Source organism: Anopheles gambiae, chromosome 3 (genome assembly GCF_943734735.2).
Source record: "Anopheles gambiae chromosome 3, idAnoGambNW_F1_1, whole genome shotgun sequence".
NCBI classification, from domain to species: Eukaryota; Metazoa; Arthropoda; class Insecta; order Diptera; family Culicidae; genus Anopheles; species Anopheles gambiae.
In genome coordinates this window covers 32,377,805-32,394,696 of record NC_064602.1, presented here as the reverse complement: position 1 = coordinate 32,394,696, position 16,892 = coordinate 32,377,805, and the positions used below count along the sequence as shown (strand labels likewise).

The 16,892-nt window shown below is 43.1% G+C and overlaps 1 protein-coding gene across 4 annotated transcripts in view; it reads right to left on the bottom strand.

Annotated features, from left to right (window-relative positions):
* Window positions 1-16,892, bottom strand: part of LOC1271324 (1-acyl-sn-glycerol-3-phosphate acyltransferase alpha) — a 59,612-nt gene that overhangs the window by 22,954 nt on the left and 19,766 nt on the right. For all 4 annotated transcript variants that reach the window (XM_061659099.1, XM_061659100.1, XM_061659102.1 and 1 more), the window contains one exon: window positions 4,633-4,753. In XM_061659099.1, the coding sequence (XP_061515083.1) occupies window positions 4,633-4,692 (60 nt within the window). In that variant the 5' untranslated portion in view covers window positions 4,693-4,753. The remainder of the gene's footprint in view (window positions 1-4,632; window positions 4,754-16,892) is intronic.

Genomic DNA, 16,892 nt, shown 5'->3' with positions numbered 1-16,892 from the left:
ATTAACATGAGCTTATCAGTGAAACAGTGGCCGGTCTCGTAGTACAGTCGTCAACTCGTACGACTTCACAACATGCCCGTCATGGGTTCAATCCCCAAATAGACCGTGCCGCCATACGTAGGACTGACTATCCTGCTATGGGGGGTGTCAATTAGTCACTGAAAGCCAAGCCCACAAGTGGGTACAGGCAGGCCTTGACCGACATCGGTTGTTGAGCCAAAGAAGAAGAAGAAGATCAGTGAAACAGTACAAACATGTGTATCCTTAACTTACTACAGGCACCAAAAAACCGGAACAAAGCCACTCCGAAACGTCAGCGAGAAGGAAACATTGTCTGAAGGTTAACTTTATCGTGTCAGCAAATGTACAACACACCGTTGAATCTCTTTTTATTGTAACCGGAAACGGAATCTATCGATGTTTTGTCTCCATGATTCTGTTTCCGTAATGTGCTTAGCTTTAGCTACGTATCTCAATATTCCATTCTCCTTCTTTGATAGTGGAGAACATTGCATGCGGATCAAAACAGTAGCTCATTTGTATTTAAATCTACTTGCTTCAGCAAATCCTCTGCCCTAGCACCAAATGGAGCAGCCTTTTACGGTTCATTTTTCAATTCATTTCTTAGTGACACTCACTGCCTTGGTGACAGAAAACGGATCAGTAGCTGACCAACAGTTTTCCACGAAACACCTCGAGATGGAACCCGTTGACTTACGCTGTAAAAGTCGATACTTTTTCTTGACAGATTTTTAACGTATACTACACCATCCCACCACTTAAGCCAGTTTTGCTTTTGGGGAGTAATCATCATCCCAAATATCCCCGAACCTTTTCCGATGGTTTGTGAGGTGTTGTCCCTTTTTCCCTCCGTTCCACATAAATGCATAATATATGTAGCTAATTTATTTATTTCCATGCTTCCTGGGGCAGTGCTGCCCGGGGAGGGAGTAAATTGATGCCTAGAGGAAGTTTTCCCTCCAAACTCAGGAAACGGAACGATGAAATATTGGGTTGAAATTTTCACTTTCCGCTCTTCCTTCCGCTCCCACGCTGTGCCAACGCAGAGGAAAAACACTGTACATCGTTCAGCAGTTTAGCTTTGCTGTTCAGGTTGCGTCGCTTTCCCTGCGAGCCCCGGTTCGTCGCTTGCGATGCGATGCACGGTATTTCGCATTTTTCCACCAACCTCCCGAGATTTACCCTGTAGTTGGGGTTGAGCGTTTGGGGTGAAAAAAGGAAAAACATTCGCCTGTTCCCCGCACCGCACGATGCAACTTTCTTCCTCCCATCGCGTTGAGGGCAAAGGACAATGAAGGCAATTTAAATTCAATGTATAAACAAACCGTACCACCTCAAAGCAAAAAAAACACACACACACTGCATGTATGAACGGCAAAAGAAGGGAAAATTTGAGACACATACCGTCGCCTAGATCATTCGTCTCCATTCACACAGGCTTAGGGGCTGTCACACGACCGTCCGGGTCAACTTCAGGTGAGCTCGGATACAGACAGGCAAACCGAAAGGATATGGAACAACCGAAAGGACGGGACGGGGCGAAAAAACATCCGTTCGTCACTTCATACTGCAAAGCTTGAGGGCAAAAGCGAACCAAAGAAAACCCGTCGGAACGACCGAAGAAGAACGAAAAGAAAATTTATTTTCTCGTCTTCTCGTCATCAAAGCTTTGCCTGCTTTCTGGGGCTATGTCTTCGTGGCACCCAAAAAATAAACTGTACAAAATTGCAACAATATTTTCGCAATGCTGTATGCTATTTCCTCTTCCATTGCTTCATGCAAAAAACCCCAGAGTCATAAATTCACATCTGTCAAATGGAGCTTAATCTTTTCATAATCGCTGCTGGCCGCCGGGAGCGGTTTTTATGCTGGTTTTTGTCCTTGCAGTTTGAAAAGAAACCTCCACAAGCATGGCCTAAGAAATTTTGCTTTTTGAGAAAGGTTGCAGCAAACTGAAAATGACAGCGGAAGTGAATGTTTTGTTAGTTATTTATGGTATTTATTTTCAATTTACTAGAGGCAAAAAATATGTCAAATTTTGGTGAACAATAAATATTAGGAAATAATTCAACATAACCACAACACTTGAAGCTGACGTAATATATTCAAGTAGCAATAACTTTTTACCATAACTTAACGTACAACTCGTTACCGGAAAACAAGTCATTATTTGTAGCAACTAATTCTAATGACCTTCAAAGAATTCGCCTCCATTTCTGGTAATGTGCATTCCCATAGTAAACGATCTCACCAAACGACCCATTAACACTATCAATCCAACAACAGAGAGAGAGAGAGGCAAGGCTCTCTCGTGGGATTGAGGGACATAATTTATATTAACACTACCCTTGCTGCCCACTAACCGTCGAAAACATTCCACCACCAAAAAACCAACAACGAAAGGATGAAAAATCTGCCAAACACAGCAAACTCGTCCCAATCAATAGTTTTTTTTTCTACAAACGGAATGTCAATGCTAGTGATGGGCCTTTTCTGTCTACTTAACTCTCTACCACTACCCCTGGCGTGGTAGTGTGAGTGACAAATTTACACCACCCAGAAAAACACTAAAACCCTGTTCCGGCGAGCAGCAACAAAACGACCACCAAAAGATGGTTGACCCTTCCAGAGGGCGCTTCCACGGCCTCGGGCAGCAGTGTTCGAAAGCGAACTCCCGGTACCATCAACTTCGGGGACATGGCTATAAATTTACATCCCCTCACTACCGGGGATTTGTACTCTCGAACTGATGCCTCTGGATGGTCGAGCCATTCGAGTTCACTTTGCACGGTACGGTAACTAACCGAAAGGGCAAACAGAGTATAGCAGGAGTCTTCTGCTTTCCAATAGGTTAGTTTTTGAGTGCACCAAACTCGCTCACTGCCGCTACAGGTTTGAATGTGCAGTGGAATGTGGGCGGCCAGAAGAGAGGAAAAGGCTAGGAACAAATCCCTTCCATTTCCTTACTTCGGTTCGGAAAAGCTCTGGAACGTTGTTCTTTGTAGGAATTGAAATGAAAAACCAACAGATCACGAATTCTTCGGTAAGAGAGAATGCAATTATATACTTGGTTACAGCAGTCCAATCGTTTCGGAACTAGAAACGCAATGCTGCAGATAGTGCAGCAAAACCTTCATCTCAAGAATGTGCATGCGACAAACCTTATTAACTGGAGTCCAATAAGGTTCAAACAAGCACTGTTTGTTTTGTCAAATGCATAGATTTGGGCGTTCTTATACACCAAGTAACCATTACTGCTATATTAGCCTAAATGTATGCAATCCTTATAACACAATTTCTTTGTTACATAGCTAACATGCTAAAACAGCGTCTAATACGAAGTTCTTAGTTTGCTTATGGACAAAAATGCTACCAGTGCGTCTTTCTAACAGTTCGAACTTGCAACTCCCGCAAAATACTCTATTACAATGCAGACATCGTCTCAGAGCATTGCACCGTTTATCTTTGGCTGCAACGATCCTATTCCTGTTCCAGTTTTCTGTGCACAGAAGTCCTGACTCTATCAGCAGCAAACATGCACCTTCGCATCGATACAGCTTATTGAAAGTAAATATGAAATTATAGTCCCCCATTAAATGCACTCAAGGGCGAAATTACCTTTCCTGCCAGTAAATGTCAATAATGCCATTTGGACAATCGGGAAGGGAAAAATCGACTCTGTTTGTATGCAGAAGCGCCCCTGTTTCTGAGCTCCAGCTTTCTCACAAACGGGAGTCCTTTTGCCCCACTCCCCAACATGGGAATGCAAAAACCGAGATGAATCATTTTCGGATAATTAATTTACAATTTCAATTCACCGTCAACCTTCATCAACGTCGTTTGTTGACAGAAGGTGTTGCTACGTGTGTAGCAATCTATATTTGAGTTTAAAAAAGAAAGGATGACAAAATTCACAAACTAGCTTTTGGTGATGTTCGCAGCGTAGTTTTAAAATTGGTGTTGCCTATCCGTTTTCTAATTTGTGACTAACCGCGTTTCGCGATGGCGCCCTGTTCCAGATCAGCTGTTTGGCAATGAACTTAATTGACCCTTTTAGTGACCGCTGTCGAACTTTATCCTAATTGGCCCTAATCTTGGTCATATATCTGTCTCATATTTTTATCCTTATCTGTTGCTGTACTGTGGCGCCATCTGCTGTGATTCTTTCTACCTATTCGAGCTCATGGGGCATGACAGCTCGATGTTTGTAAATGTTTGTAAATATCCCAATTCGCCTGTCAAATTACATGTGGTCAATATCGTGCCAACAGAAGGCGAACCAACTGATGAGGTGATTTGTAAATTGACCCCACCATTTGGATTCAATAGGCCATTTTCCATTTGTTTGCTATTTAATATTCTTCGGTTCAATTGCTCGGTTCAAGTTGAGGGAGCGAACGGGAGATTCCTGGCAGATCTACCGTTCTGTCATGGGATGAATTGACCTCTCACACTCCCATACAAATCAAGCGGAGGTGGCGGTGGATAAATGATAGCTTGGGAATGACAGGATTATTATATGCGTGCGTTACAGTCCCCGGCACCCCGGTTCCTCGTTCTAGTTCACTGTAGCTTGTTTAAATTAATACACCACCCATTAATTATTCTCACCTGTATCGTCTCCTGTGCCGAGTACTTGTGCTTGTCCGCCATTTTCAGCTTGCCCAGCATTGCGTCCCGGGCTGCGGTCAGTGGTGTCAGTCGGTTCGCCAGCCTGCTAGAAGAACCTGGGCTGGGTGAATGAACAAAAAAGCGTATAAAACACGTGAATTATTTTGTGCTGCTGGTGCGTTGGAGAACATTATTCTACACTTTGTTCTATGCCCGGAACTATTACCACCGTTCCCTAGAGCCTTCCCCGGGAAACTTGTTGTACTTTCCCAATAGCGAAAATATATTTATTTTGTTTTACTGTCCATGTGTTTTTTTCTCGACCTTCTCCACTTTACTTTATCACAGCTAATGTGACGCTTTTTTCGCTCATACGTTCCTGATCAAATTGATGTGATTTACTACCGAAACCGAAACCCCGCAGGCATCACGTGCATCTCACGACCGAGCTCTACATAGCAACTAAGCCATCTATGATTGGATTTGGTGTGTCCAAGCACTCTCCTGTTTGTTTTTCGCTTGCCTCACCGATCCAATCCATCTAACCGCCAATACAGTTGCGCCATAACGCCATAACCGACCATCATGTGGGATTGTGTGTGTGTGTGTGTGTGTGTTTTTGCAATAGAAAAAGGGGGAGCCGCACTTGATGCAAAAACATTGATGTTTGATAGAGTTTGTGTTATGATAGGAGTGTAATTTTTGTGTCCCTTGTGGAATCGGGAAACGAGGATAAAAGAAGCATCATGGTTATGATAAACGAGTCATCAAAATATATCCACACAGAACCAAATAGTATGGAGAATGGATAAAAATAACAACAAGGACTCAACCCTTGACAATGAGCGCGTATGACTCGATTAAAACATATTTTACATACAAGTATCACTCACTTTACTATGCACTCTACTAAGAAAGCTAATGATGAAATGGCGTGACCATGAAAACCTCCCTAAAAGGGGTCCAAAAACACACTGCTGGAGCTTCCCTTACCCAAACTAGTGGATAAATTATGCAATCCATCGTTTGTCATTGAAACGTTATTAGAAACTATGCAACGCTGCAAGGGTCGAATCTTCCGAAACAAGCACACGTCATCACCAGCCGGTGGTGGTTGCTCATCAATTATGAGTGTGTCTGTCACATGGATGCAATGATCGTTTGTATTGGTACATTTTCGGACAGAAAAGAACAGAAAATGGACATCCCTTTTTGACATCTTTTTTTTTTTTGACTCACTGGACACAAACCGAAACCCAAAAGAGTTCCAACCACCTCGATACAGCAATGTATCGAACCAATGAAATGGATAGCCATTAAGGACGGGTCATACATTGGTCACTCCACATCCATTCGCTGCAATAATGTAAAAATGCAAAACCCCAAATCCATCACAAGCTTTTACCGACACAGCTGTTTCTGTCTTCTAAGAAAGCCTTCCAGATCCAACCAATTCCGACGAAACAAATCGATTTGTCTCTACTAGTGATGGAAGCTCGGAATCGAACCTACCCGATTCCAATTTCGTGTTCGGAATCAAATCCGGAGCCAATTTCAGAGTTGACTCCGGAGCCGATTCCAGAATCGGAATCGATCTAGGAATGGAAATTTGTTCCGGTAACAGAATCAGAATTGACTCCAGAATTACAATTATAAGAATCAGTTCTTGAATTGAAATCCGGGAATCTCCTTGAGAATGAATCTTTTATAAGTAAACTTTGATTATTTGCTGCAACCAATATGTAGTATCATTGGATTAAACGTCTCTTCTCATGGAGATGCCAAAACCAACTCCGATTTCAAACCCAATTCTGATTTCGGAGCCAATTCAGATTCCAGAGCCAATTTCGATTCCGGAACCGATTCTGATTTCAGAGCCAATTTCGATTCCGAAACCAATTATGATTCCCAAGCCAAATCCGGAGCTGATTCCAGTTATGGAGCCGATTCAGGAACTAATTCCGGAAACTGATTCTGGACTTACAATCCCGAATCGATTCCAGAAAACTTCGGAGCTAGCCGGAATCGATTCCGAGGAAAACATCATTTTCCCATCACTAGTCTATACATCTGCAGTTTGGTTTCTGCAATGCAAAGCCCATACCGTCAACGGTCTAGCGTGGTTTCAATTTAATGCTGACCTCAACACTTAGATCCTACCATCCTTGGGTTGCGAACGTCATTGCGACATACCAAAGACACATCTCGCACACTGCGAAGGACATGAAGCCAATCAAAAGCCAGACACATATCGAGGATGCTCAAGGGAACGAGAGAAGACCTCAGGAAGGGGAGAAAACTGCGTACAGCGAAGGACGTAAATGGTTCGATATTTATTTAACTAATCAAACGCTCGATAAAACCTCAACACCGCACATTGGCACCGCAGGGAACGGTTCAGTTGACGCCAGTCGAGATGTGAGCAGGACTTTTGTGATATGCGGCGGCAAATTCTTCCCCATTTCCCGATAAAAACCCACCGGCTTATGAAAATCAAATCAAATACTCTAACGAAATGGAGCAAACTTTTGTGCCGCACTTACACGAGCGCGCTCCTGCATCCTGGGCGTGATCGTTGGCGTTTGGTTGAAGTTGTTTGCTGATGGTCCTCACATACCACTGCACTGGCATGTAGAATCTGTACCCGAAGGTGTGAAAATTTCAAGCATCCTTTCACCTATTTGCCTTTCGATTCGCTCGGTGGGCTCTCATTCTGTTGGGGTTGCTGGGGTTCCATGCGTCATGCATTAGCAAACATTCCAATATCATCCTCCTCATCCATTGCGTCCTAAACGTTTCCTCCCCAAACAGAACCAACAACAAACCGCACCAGGCATTACATTTACGAATCCAACAACCCCAAACAACAGCACAGCCCACATCATCATCATCAGCAACTCCGTAAAGGGCAACAGCAGAAAACCGGCATTGAGATCTCATCATCGTAATGGTCCATCAGCTCTCCTCCCTGGCCCTTTTGCTTTCAGGGTTTGGAATATTGCCAAATGTCGATTGTGCGCGCGGATGAGTCAATATTTGTTCGATTCTCGATTCTCGGGACAGGGAGCCTCGTTCAAATAGCTCGTAAACATATAACTGACATTGAGAGACCGGAACATCATCATCATCAACACAGACACACATTGGACCCTCTGTATTATTTCGGTGCTCCAAGTTTTCATTCCACATTCGGGGGGAGGTTTGCCTGCAGACACACATCCCCAACACACACATTACCTTTCGGAGATGTAAGAATTGTTAGCAAAATATTGGAGAAACTTCATCCACGCACAATCGAACCAAACAGCAAAGCTTGCCGGGGAAGTTGTGCTGAGAGCAATAGAATTAATTAAATTGCGAAAAATTCACTATTCCCCCGGGGGAGAACTCCCAACGGGAACTCTACAGAAATTGGGGAACTTCCCACCGATATCACGCTTCCCGTTTGACGATTGATTCCTAGGCAGATGTGGATTCAATGCCCAAAAAGTGATAAAAACATGAAACTTCATGAACATAAGGCCTTTTTTCCTGAGTGTGTTAGGATTCATGGTTAGGATTCCACTAAACCGATAACAGATCCAAACGGCCATGCGGCAGCATTTAGCACAACTTCCAAACAACGGCATACGACCTAAACCGTACCATTTTGGAGCTCTGGGAACACATTAACGTGGAGTAAAGTGCTTCTCCCTCCCCCCAAAAAAACTCCAAGTGCTACCGCATTATCCTACAGTGGGGTTGATGCGTTGTGAGTTGTTTAGCTTTATTTCTTAAATACATTTGCCACGAAATTCAATTTACCTCCGCGCCCATTCCGCTAGAGCACGCGCGCATACACACAGAGCATCATATCCGATAATGGGCAAACTTTAAAATGCTTCCTAGAGAAAACGGCAGCTTTTAGCTGTGAACGCCTGTACTCCCGAATTGGTGCAGACAGCGAACCAATTTGCTATCGATTTTCGATTCAAAAAGCCACGACCGAAAGCGAGAAACAACGACACTCGGCCGCACTCTGCTTGCAAAACCAGCGTCAGGAATTTCGTAGATTGGTGCTGCCAAACAATGCTAACCTCTTGCCAAACACGGCTTCCAATGGATCCTTCTTCCATGCTGACGTGAACCGTGACTGTGCCTTCAATCCCGGGGGCCCCCACAAACATTCCACAGCCGTTTAATTCCACCATCGCGCGGCAGTGACAGAAACAAGATGATCCGACCGATCCAACCTCCCAATCGTTCCCCCAAAAATGCTGGCGTTATATTGAACCATTAAAAATTTTCCTCCCAATTTAAACCTTCAAGAAATCTACCCCAAAATTCCACCACTGATCCAGGCAGGCACAGCACGAGTCACGGTTCGATGCTAACCACTACCGCGCCATCATCATCGTCAGCGGACCCGTTGAGGGAGTGAAAGCGTTGCCTATTGGCAGGCGCTACACCACTGGGCGAGTGAATGCGCCTTTTGCCTGTTTGTTTTGCGGCAGGCGCAAAACCTCCAACACTTTAAAGCCTGTACGCCGTGTTCGGTGGTTCGGTGACACGGAGACACGCCATGCTTATCGTTTGTAGATGATCTTAATGGTCATTGAAGCACAACGAGCTCCAACCATCCCAAACATCCGAAACACGCACCATCGTCCGTACCATTTGCCTGGTGTGGCGTGAAGCTGAAGCAACTGGAAACTGTTTCTAGGCTCCAATGGTCCCATTCCGGCTGACTTTCCATTTGGGTGATACTTCCTAAATTATTGTTAATTAAGAGGCCTCTCACTGGATGGTGTCGGGCTCCACGCCACTGACGGTGTCGAAAGGCGGAAAATTACTATCCCATCCTGAATGCCTCCTCCATCCACCCGTTTGACACTGTCCTAAAAATGGTGAAAACGTGAAAGATTTATTGTATTAAAGTGCGACAAACGCCGTCGCATTCTCTTGCTCGGTAGCTTTACCCGCGATTCCTTTTTCTCTCGTTTTTGTTCAACAGTGTAATGAACTTGACGTTACGGCTTTTCTGCTAACGGATCGAGATGACGTTAGCCTGGGTACCTGGGCTACGTCGTACGTTCGCGGGAAAATGGTAACGTACGTCTACGTATGTTAGTAGTTAAAATAAAAGCTCTGAAGATTCAATTGAAAGAACAAATATGAAACACGTTGCACGTTCCCAGCAATGCACGGCACCAATGAACTCGACCGAACTCATCGTCTCGTCTGAACCTACTGCCAGTCTTAACCGCTTCCCCCCACAGGCGTTTAATCTACGAGCTCTTTCAAACCGCCGCCCTGCCAATAACGCAATGTCCTTGGGCAAACTACGTTAAAAGGAAGCAAACGAGCGGATATGCATGGCTGAATGGAACCGGCTGAAAGCGCACCCATTCACCCGTTTTGCATCGACCCATGCTATAGACGCGGGCTACGGTGCGCGATCAAAACTGCAACATGTTAACATGCCGGCCGGAATCGACTGCTGTACACAGTGAAATGTTAGTGGAAGAAAATATATGAACGAAAAATGGTCAAAAAATGTGCTGGCAAAAATATATGATTCTCGAGCGCCTAAATGTATGCAACAAAGGCTATTGTTAGTTTCTTGAATTTGTTGCCGTCCCCAATTGACATTTTCGAGTTCTAAAATCAGGGTTTCGAGCTTTTTCCCTTAAACTGGCACCTTAAACTTCCCTTAAACTGTACTAGTTTAAGGGACTTAAATTATAAGCTCTTTAAAATCGACTGTGAGATGTATTTTTCGATGCTTTTTTCTCTATTCTGTAGGAAATAACTTTTCCAATTCGTATTACTGGTCGCATATTCATTTTATACAAAAAACCGAATCGAATTTTCATCAAATAACGCCTTACAAAAAGTACCTTCTTTTTTGCCAAATATTAAAACAAATTAATCTAAAAAGAATTGGACGACCTCTTCATCCAATAAAAAACGGTTATTCGTACGCACACACGAAATTTTGACACTTTCTACACGTTTTATCACACACAAATCCATATATTTTGGTATCTCGAGCAACATTCGAGCAGATCATGGTTAAAAATTTAGAACAAATGTCACTTGGGTCATTCCAGTAATACTAAACAGCTGTATTGCATACATTTAGGCGCTCCTTAAACTTAAGAACGGTTCGAGCCTCAAGAACAGTTCGTGTTTTAAAAGCTTATTGACAAAAAAGGAAGAATAAGGACAATTTTTTTTAATAGATCAACATTCAATGATCGTATATTCTAACTTAAAATGAAAATGAATCCAAATAGCACCAAAACAGAGTATTATCCTACATTTCCAAAAAAACACTAAATAATTTTCCATTAATTAAACATTTTGCTGCTTCAAAAAGCACCATTACCGGTGTCTAATTTGACTGTAACACAAAACATTCCACTTTGCCTATTGCACGATGCTATATTTCTCCAATAATTACTCTGCAGCGATTTGCCCCTTCCGTAACCGACGATTCGCGCGCAAGATGACCACCAACGGTGCTACCATTAGCCCACCGTTAGCCGAACCCACTCACCCGGGCTGTGCTCTCAGTACGTCAGCGCTGAAAACGCTCCAATAAATTCTAGTTTAATATTTATGAAAACAGTGCGATAAGGTAAAAGCAAATATACATAATTTTCCGGTCCTTTGTCCTATCTTTCGCAGCTGGAGCATTCAGCAGTCCGGAATATCCATTGACCCGCGCAGTCCGTGGCAGTTGCTACTGCTGGCGTGCCAGCATGCCAGCTGACCGAGCTGTGCTTACAGCGGACCCTTCTGGCGCTCTCGGCAACAAGCGACTTTTGCAGCGAAAACGGTCGGATACATTTTATTGCAAATATTCAAATTCGCTTCAAGGCAGTCCATCCGGTTTGCTCGCGCAAGACGATACCCCCAAGTTCCGGTTGCACGACAACAACCGCCCGAAAGGAAGTACATTTTATTCCTGTAATACGTAGTTCGTTCGTCGTAAGGACAAACAGGAAAGAGTCGTCCAAAGACAAATGTTGCAAAAATTAGCCACCAACAAGCACAGGACAGGGTGTAATTTGTCGTTCCGTTTCTTGAAACTGCTATTTGTATGTTGTATGTGCTCCCTTCCAAAAGCTAAGCTGGGGCCTGGTTTTCCGCCAGAAGAAACTGCTCCATAGTGGCGACCCACCCTGATGCTTAGTGAGCACGGTTGCTGTCGAATAACATTCACTTTCAACTTTATCACTATCAAACATGCACCGGCTGTTGCTGATTTGCCGCCACACAACACATTTGTCCCAGCCCTCAGGGAGCAGCAGCAGCAGTGTTTTGTGGCGGGCATTTTTTATTGTCTTGCCCGACGTCTTGCCCGACAGGACACTAAGGTAGCGGGAAAAAAGCGAATAAACATAAACTTTAAAAGCTGCCCCTTCGGAACCAATAACCTTTAGATTTTCGGCAAACCAAGAACGGGGAGGTGTCGAGCCTCGCAACGACCACTTTCTTGGACGTGAGAGCATTTCTCATAAAAACCCCCGAAGTACAATTGAAGTGAAAAACTCTGGGTGCAAAATATTTGCTTCGCCCTTTTATTAGTAGCGTAGGGAAGCTGCCCATTCCATCGGTTGCAATTGCTTTCTTCTCCCTTCATACCCAGCATCATATCGTTCCAGCAGAGCGCCATCTTTCAAATGGCTGGCAGAGGGGTGGAAATGGATTGCATTTTCTGCCGCCTCTTCGAGACGAAACCACGCACGGACACGGGCGGTACTTTGGGCTGCTGTCCCCTTCGTGGACATCACCATGAAATGCCTACACTGTACGCGAGCAAAAATGGCCTTATCCGGCCGACCGAATTGCAATCTTTCTTTATCAAAACCTTGCCACTCGCTGTGCTGTGGAGCTCTGCACGGCTGTCGAACTACTTCTTCGTTGGTGGTAAGTTTTCCAAGCGACGTCTTAAAGCTACGCTCCCTGGCAAAAATGGGGGACAGAAGCTTCTACTAGACGTTGCCTTTTTGCGCTACCGCTTTTGAGGGTCAGAAAAATAGGGGAAGCTTCAGTTTGGCTTAGATTTGGAATTGAAAATCGATACTGATTTGCATAACGGGAAGGCTCTGCCCGTGTTCCCGTTGTGAGGTGAATAAACGAATCATTGTTGGGGCGCTCGAGGTGAGGGTCGTCTCCCAAAGGAGACTTTTATTTGCATCTTAGCAAAGGGGGCAGCAAGTTGTTTCGGGTATAAAGTAGGCCTGCTTGCGTATAGTGTAACGCGCCTTGAATGGTACGACAGTATTGGCAAAAACCATGTTTGTTTGTTTTGTTGATCAAGAAAGTTGTATGCAAAACACACTCAAACACAGCAACCAACATGTATCGAACGTGTTTGTACTAATTAAAACAGTATTTATGATCGGTAAAGTTGTGTTATGTTACATTTTAAGTTACGTTAGGTTAAGCCCAGATTAAGCTGGAGACGCTGGCAATCTGCCTTTATCGAGGTTTAGTCATAATCAATCACATATTTTGTTACAAGAAATGAAAACATTTTCAAGACAAGATTTTATTTCTAAACTATCTCTTATGTTAACATATTTAATACATTAGTAGTAATTTATTTTCAAGGGCGCATTTTCTATCGTTTCATCACTAATCCTATCTGATAGAAACTACACTGAGGGATAACTTGAGAACACTTTTGTCAGCAACGCTCACACTATAAATAACAAAAATAATACCGAGTGGAAATGGCAAGAAATATATACATGTTTACTGTCGCCAAACTTCCTCATGTTAAACTTTGGCCTCATACCCTTGCAAGAGGATACGTTGATTGAATCATTCGTCATTGTGTAATTTATACAGCTGATTTTAGCATAAAAGCTAAGACATATAGTGTAAGTGGTTCAACATAGTGTAAGTAAGGATATAAAAGGTTCAAAATGCATTTTTTTCTGTTAAAAATTAAAGTTTATTGTCTTTTTGCTCTATTGGCACTTTCATAAAATCCGCCTGCCGGTATGCAATTCATCCGCCATCTAATAGTAACGCAGATAATTATAGGTGCATTTAAAAACTTGTTCATTGTTTTATTGCTTTTATAAAAGATAATAAATATCAAATCATCTTCTAACTTTCATTAAATACGGGTTTATTTAACAACAAACACAAAACACACTACATTAAAACGAAATGTAGTGCATACTTTCAGGCGTTTTACATCATTAACAAAATCTACCGCTGTGTTGTCGTACAGAAGGGTCCCCAAATCACAGGTTCTGCACCATTGATTACCTAAAAACTGATACTCGCACAAGTACTCCTCTTTTGTTATATGTCTCTTGTATATGTGTCTTCCCCATGTGTCTTTTAATTACCCCATATCAAAGAAACATTCCAACAGTATATTGTTTTCATGAATCAGCTGAGCCTTCGTTGTAGATTATCATTATTATTATTACAATCGTTACACAACACCTTTGTTCTTCCTTCTACAATATCAGCCCTATGTTTACTTAGCACTTGTAGATAAATTTAAGACCAACCTACCTTCCGTTCCATCGCATTTCCTTGTCTTTGAACAGGGAAGAAACAGTAAATAATATAATAATAAGACCATCTGCTGCCAGCCACCAATGAGGCTGCTGTAAGTGGCACACCTTCTGCTGTACCATTTTTCCCCGACCAAACATCTATCCCTCATCCTCTATCCCAGCAATCCCAAGAAGCACACTTTTTTCATCTCTTTTTCTCGCCTGTGCTCAAATTTCCCTGCTATATTTTGTGGTAATTAAATGAACCGACGCTTCGAACACTGCGCTACACCCTTCCAAGAAAAGAAATCCACAACAAAACATCCGTTTTCCGACACTCTTAACTTTTTGCAAAAGCGGGAGCACACACACCCACCCGTCCATAATCCACTTCTGCTCGTGTGGGCGTTTTGTGTTCAACCTTCTTCGTTTCGCATTAACACCCCGCGGGCTGCCAAGGGTGAAGTGCGCTCGGTTCCGGAACCTTCGCACGCAACCGGGACGCTGTTGGTGTGGATGTTATGTTACATTTACATGCAATTACGACATAATTTCCTATGACATATGGGCGTTTGATTGGCAGCCGAAAGCACCTTCCGGCATCCCGATCGGATCGCGGGCACCGGTGAGAGTGATACGAGCGTGCCAAAAGACGTACCAAAAGACGGTCAATGCGTAGGGATGAGAGGGTCAAATGGGAGCGTAATAATGGTACGAACTACTCGCACTAACATGTAGACTGGTTATTTCGAGCTTCGAGGACATAGTTCTATGATATTCTGAGACAATTTTGAGGTTTGTCACTCAGATTGCATACTTAATACCTTGTAATGCAAATAACCGCCTACAAATATGCAATTCGCTGTACAAAACGATCAAAATTATGATATTTGTATTATTTTACATTTATTCTAACTTTCTATATGCCTTTCTTTCAGCATCGAAGAAACTAACACGTCTAGCGTCCCCATCGTCCTCAATATAAGCATTCATTTCCGTTGCGTTTCCCTCTTTTACCGAAGAAAAGACATAATTCTTTTCATCGTGCCTTATCTGTACACCGCTCCACCAGGATTGACCGTACAGAGGGAAGGAATTGGCAACAAAACCAGCCCTTGAAAAGGATACATGACAAACGAAAGCACACAAAAAAACGCAGACACGACGCTACATGGAACCGAACCGTATTGTTTACGGGTTACTTCCGGCCTCTACCAGCTTTAGCACCACCAGATTCAGGTCCAAGCAAGGTCATAAAGCTGGCACTGGTTAAAGCCTACATCTTGCTCCCGTATGTTGTTTGAAGCCAACCAAAACAAGGGGAACCAACCATTCCAAAAGAAAAAAAGAAGAAAAACGACTCTCAAGCTCTAAGGACACACGTGCCAGGAACGTGTTAACGGTTTGATTTACGATTGCAGGTTGAGTTGCTTTATTGGCTCCCGAGTGTAAAGGGGATCGGGCCGGCGAAACTCGTTTCCGCTCGGTGTACAAGAGGTACAAAGATTTGAGAAACAGTGAAGCGACCTCAAATCTTCCCAAACGTCCCAAACTTGAGACATAAAATCGGAGGAAAAGGTTCTAGTGCCCTGCTTGCCTGCCGAAATAGTTCCCGAAAGCTTCTCATCAACCGGGGGAAAGTAGATGTCACATTGTTATTGTAAAAAGTAGGGTTGCGTACTTATTGCGGACGGGATCTATCCCTCAGCTACCGTGTTTACGAGCATGACCCGATGGCCACGTCACAAGTATGGCAAGACATAAACAAAGTACGTGAGTGTCAACGGAACAACCTAAGGATAAGCTGCAGACACAGGGCTTTATCTTTTTTTGGTTGGTTCGTGGTGATTGGCGAAGGTCGAATTCCTACTATGAAAACAACCTGTACACGGCTTTTTCTTGCTTTATATTTTTGTGGGTTTTTTTGTTGTTCTCAATCTATGACATGATACGGTGTATAAACTTAATTTAAGCCTTAACCTTTACGCACCGGTCACGTTTTTAATTCACAACAAAAAGGGGGCTCACCCACAAGCCCACAAAAAAACCCAAAGTTAGGTTCCCCAAAAAACTTGGCTCTAGTTCTTCTAGCGTAGCTGCGCAAATTATGACATTTTGTGCTGTGTCTGACTGGTGTTCATAAATTGGGCACTAAACGAGCACCGGTCATTAAACTTTTGCATCCTCGGGAGTGCTCACGCCGCACCAAGAAGGGCTGAAGTGCTATAAAAATGTGTAAGTAAGAGATTGCAGCAGTAGTAACAGCAACAGCGTCTTGGCATAAAAGTATAACAGATATGTTTGTACTTTTTATTGTGCCCATAGCAAAAAAAAGGTACAATTACTTATCTTCTTGATTATTTCGAGGCACACTAGTTGTGTGTAAGTGTGTCTTTCAAGAAATGTCGTCCAAAATTCTCTTGCTGACATGGTAAGACAATTAGTGGCACTATGCTTTATCTTCATTAATAATAAATAAAGTCGAACAAATGCACAACATTTATATCTTTTACATGTTTTAGATCACTGTCCAAATATACTGCAATATAAAAATCCCTCGGTTTACTTCATTAATAACAATATGCATCTATCTCATCTGTCACAAGATACAATGGCTCCATTCAAAATGTTATAAAACTCACAAACACCTTTTTGAAACAGCAAAATACTGCATAACATCCAATAAAGGAATACCAATCCGTTGTCAACAAGGACATTTTACTTATTGCCTTAGTTGCCTTAGCTATT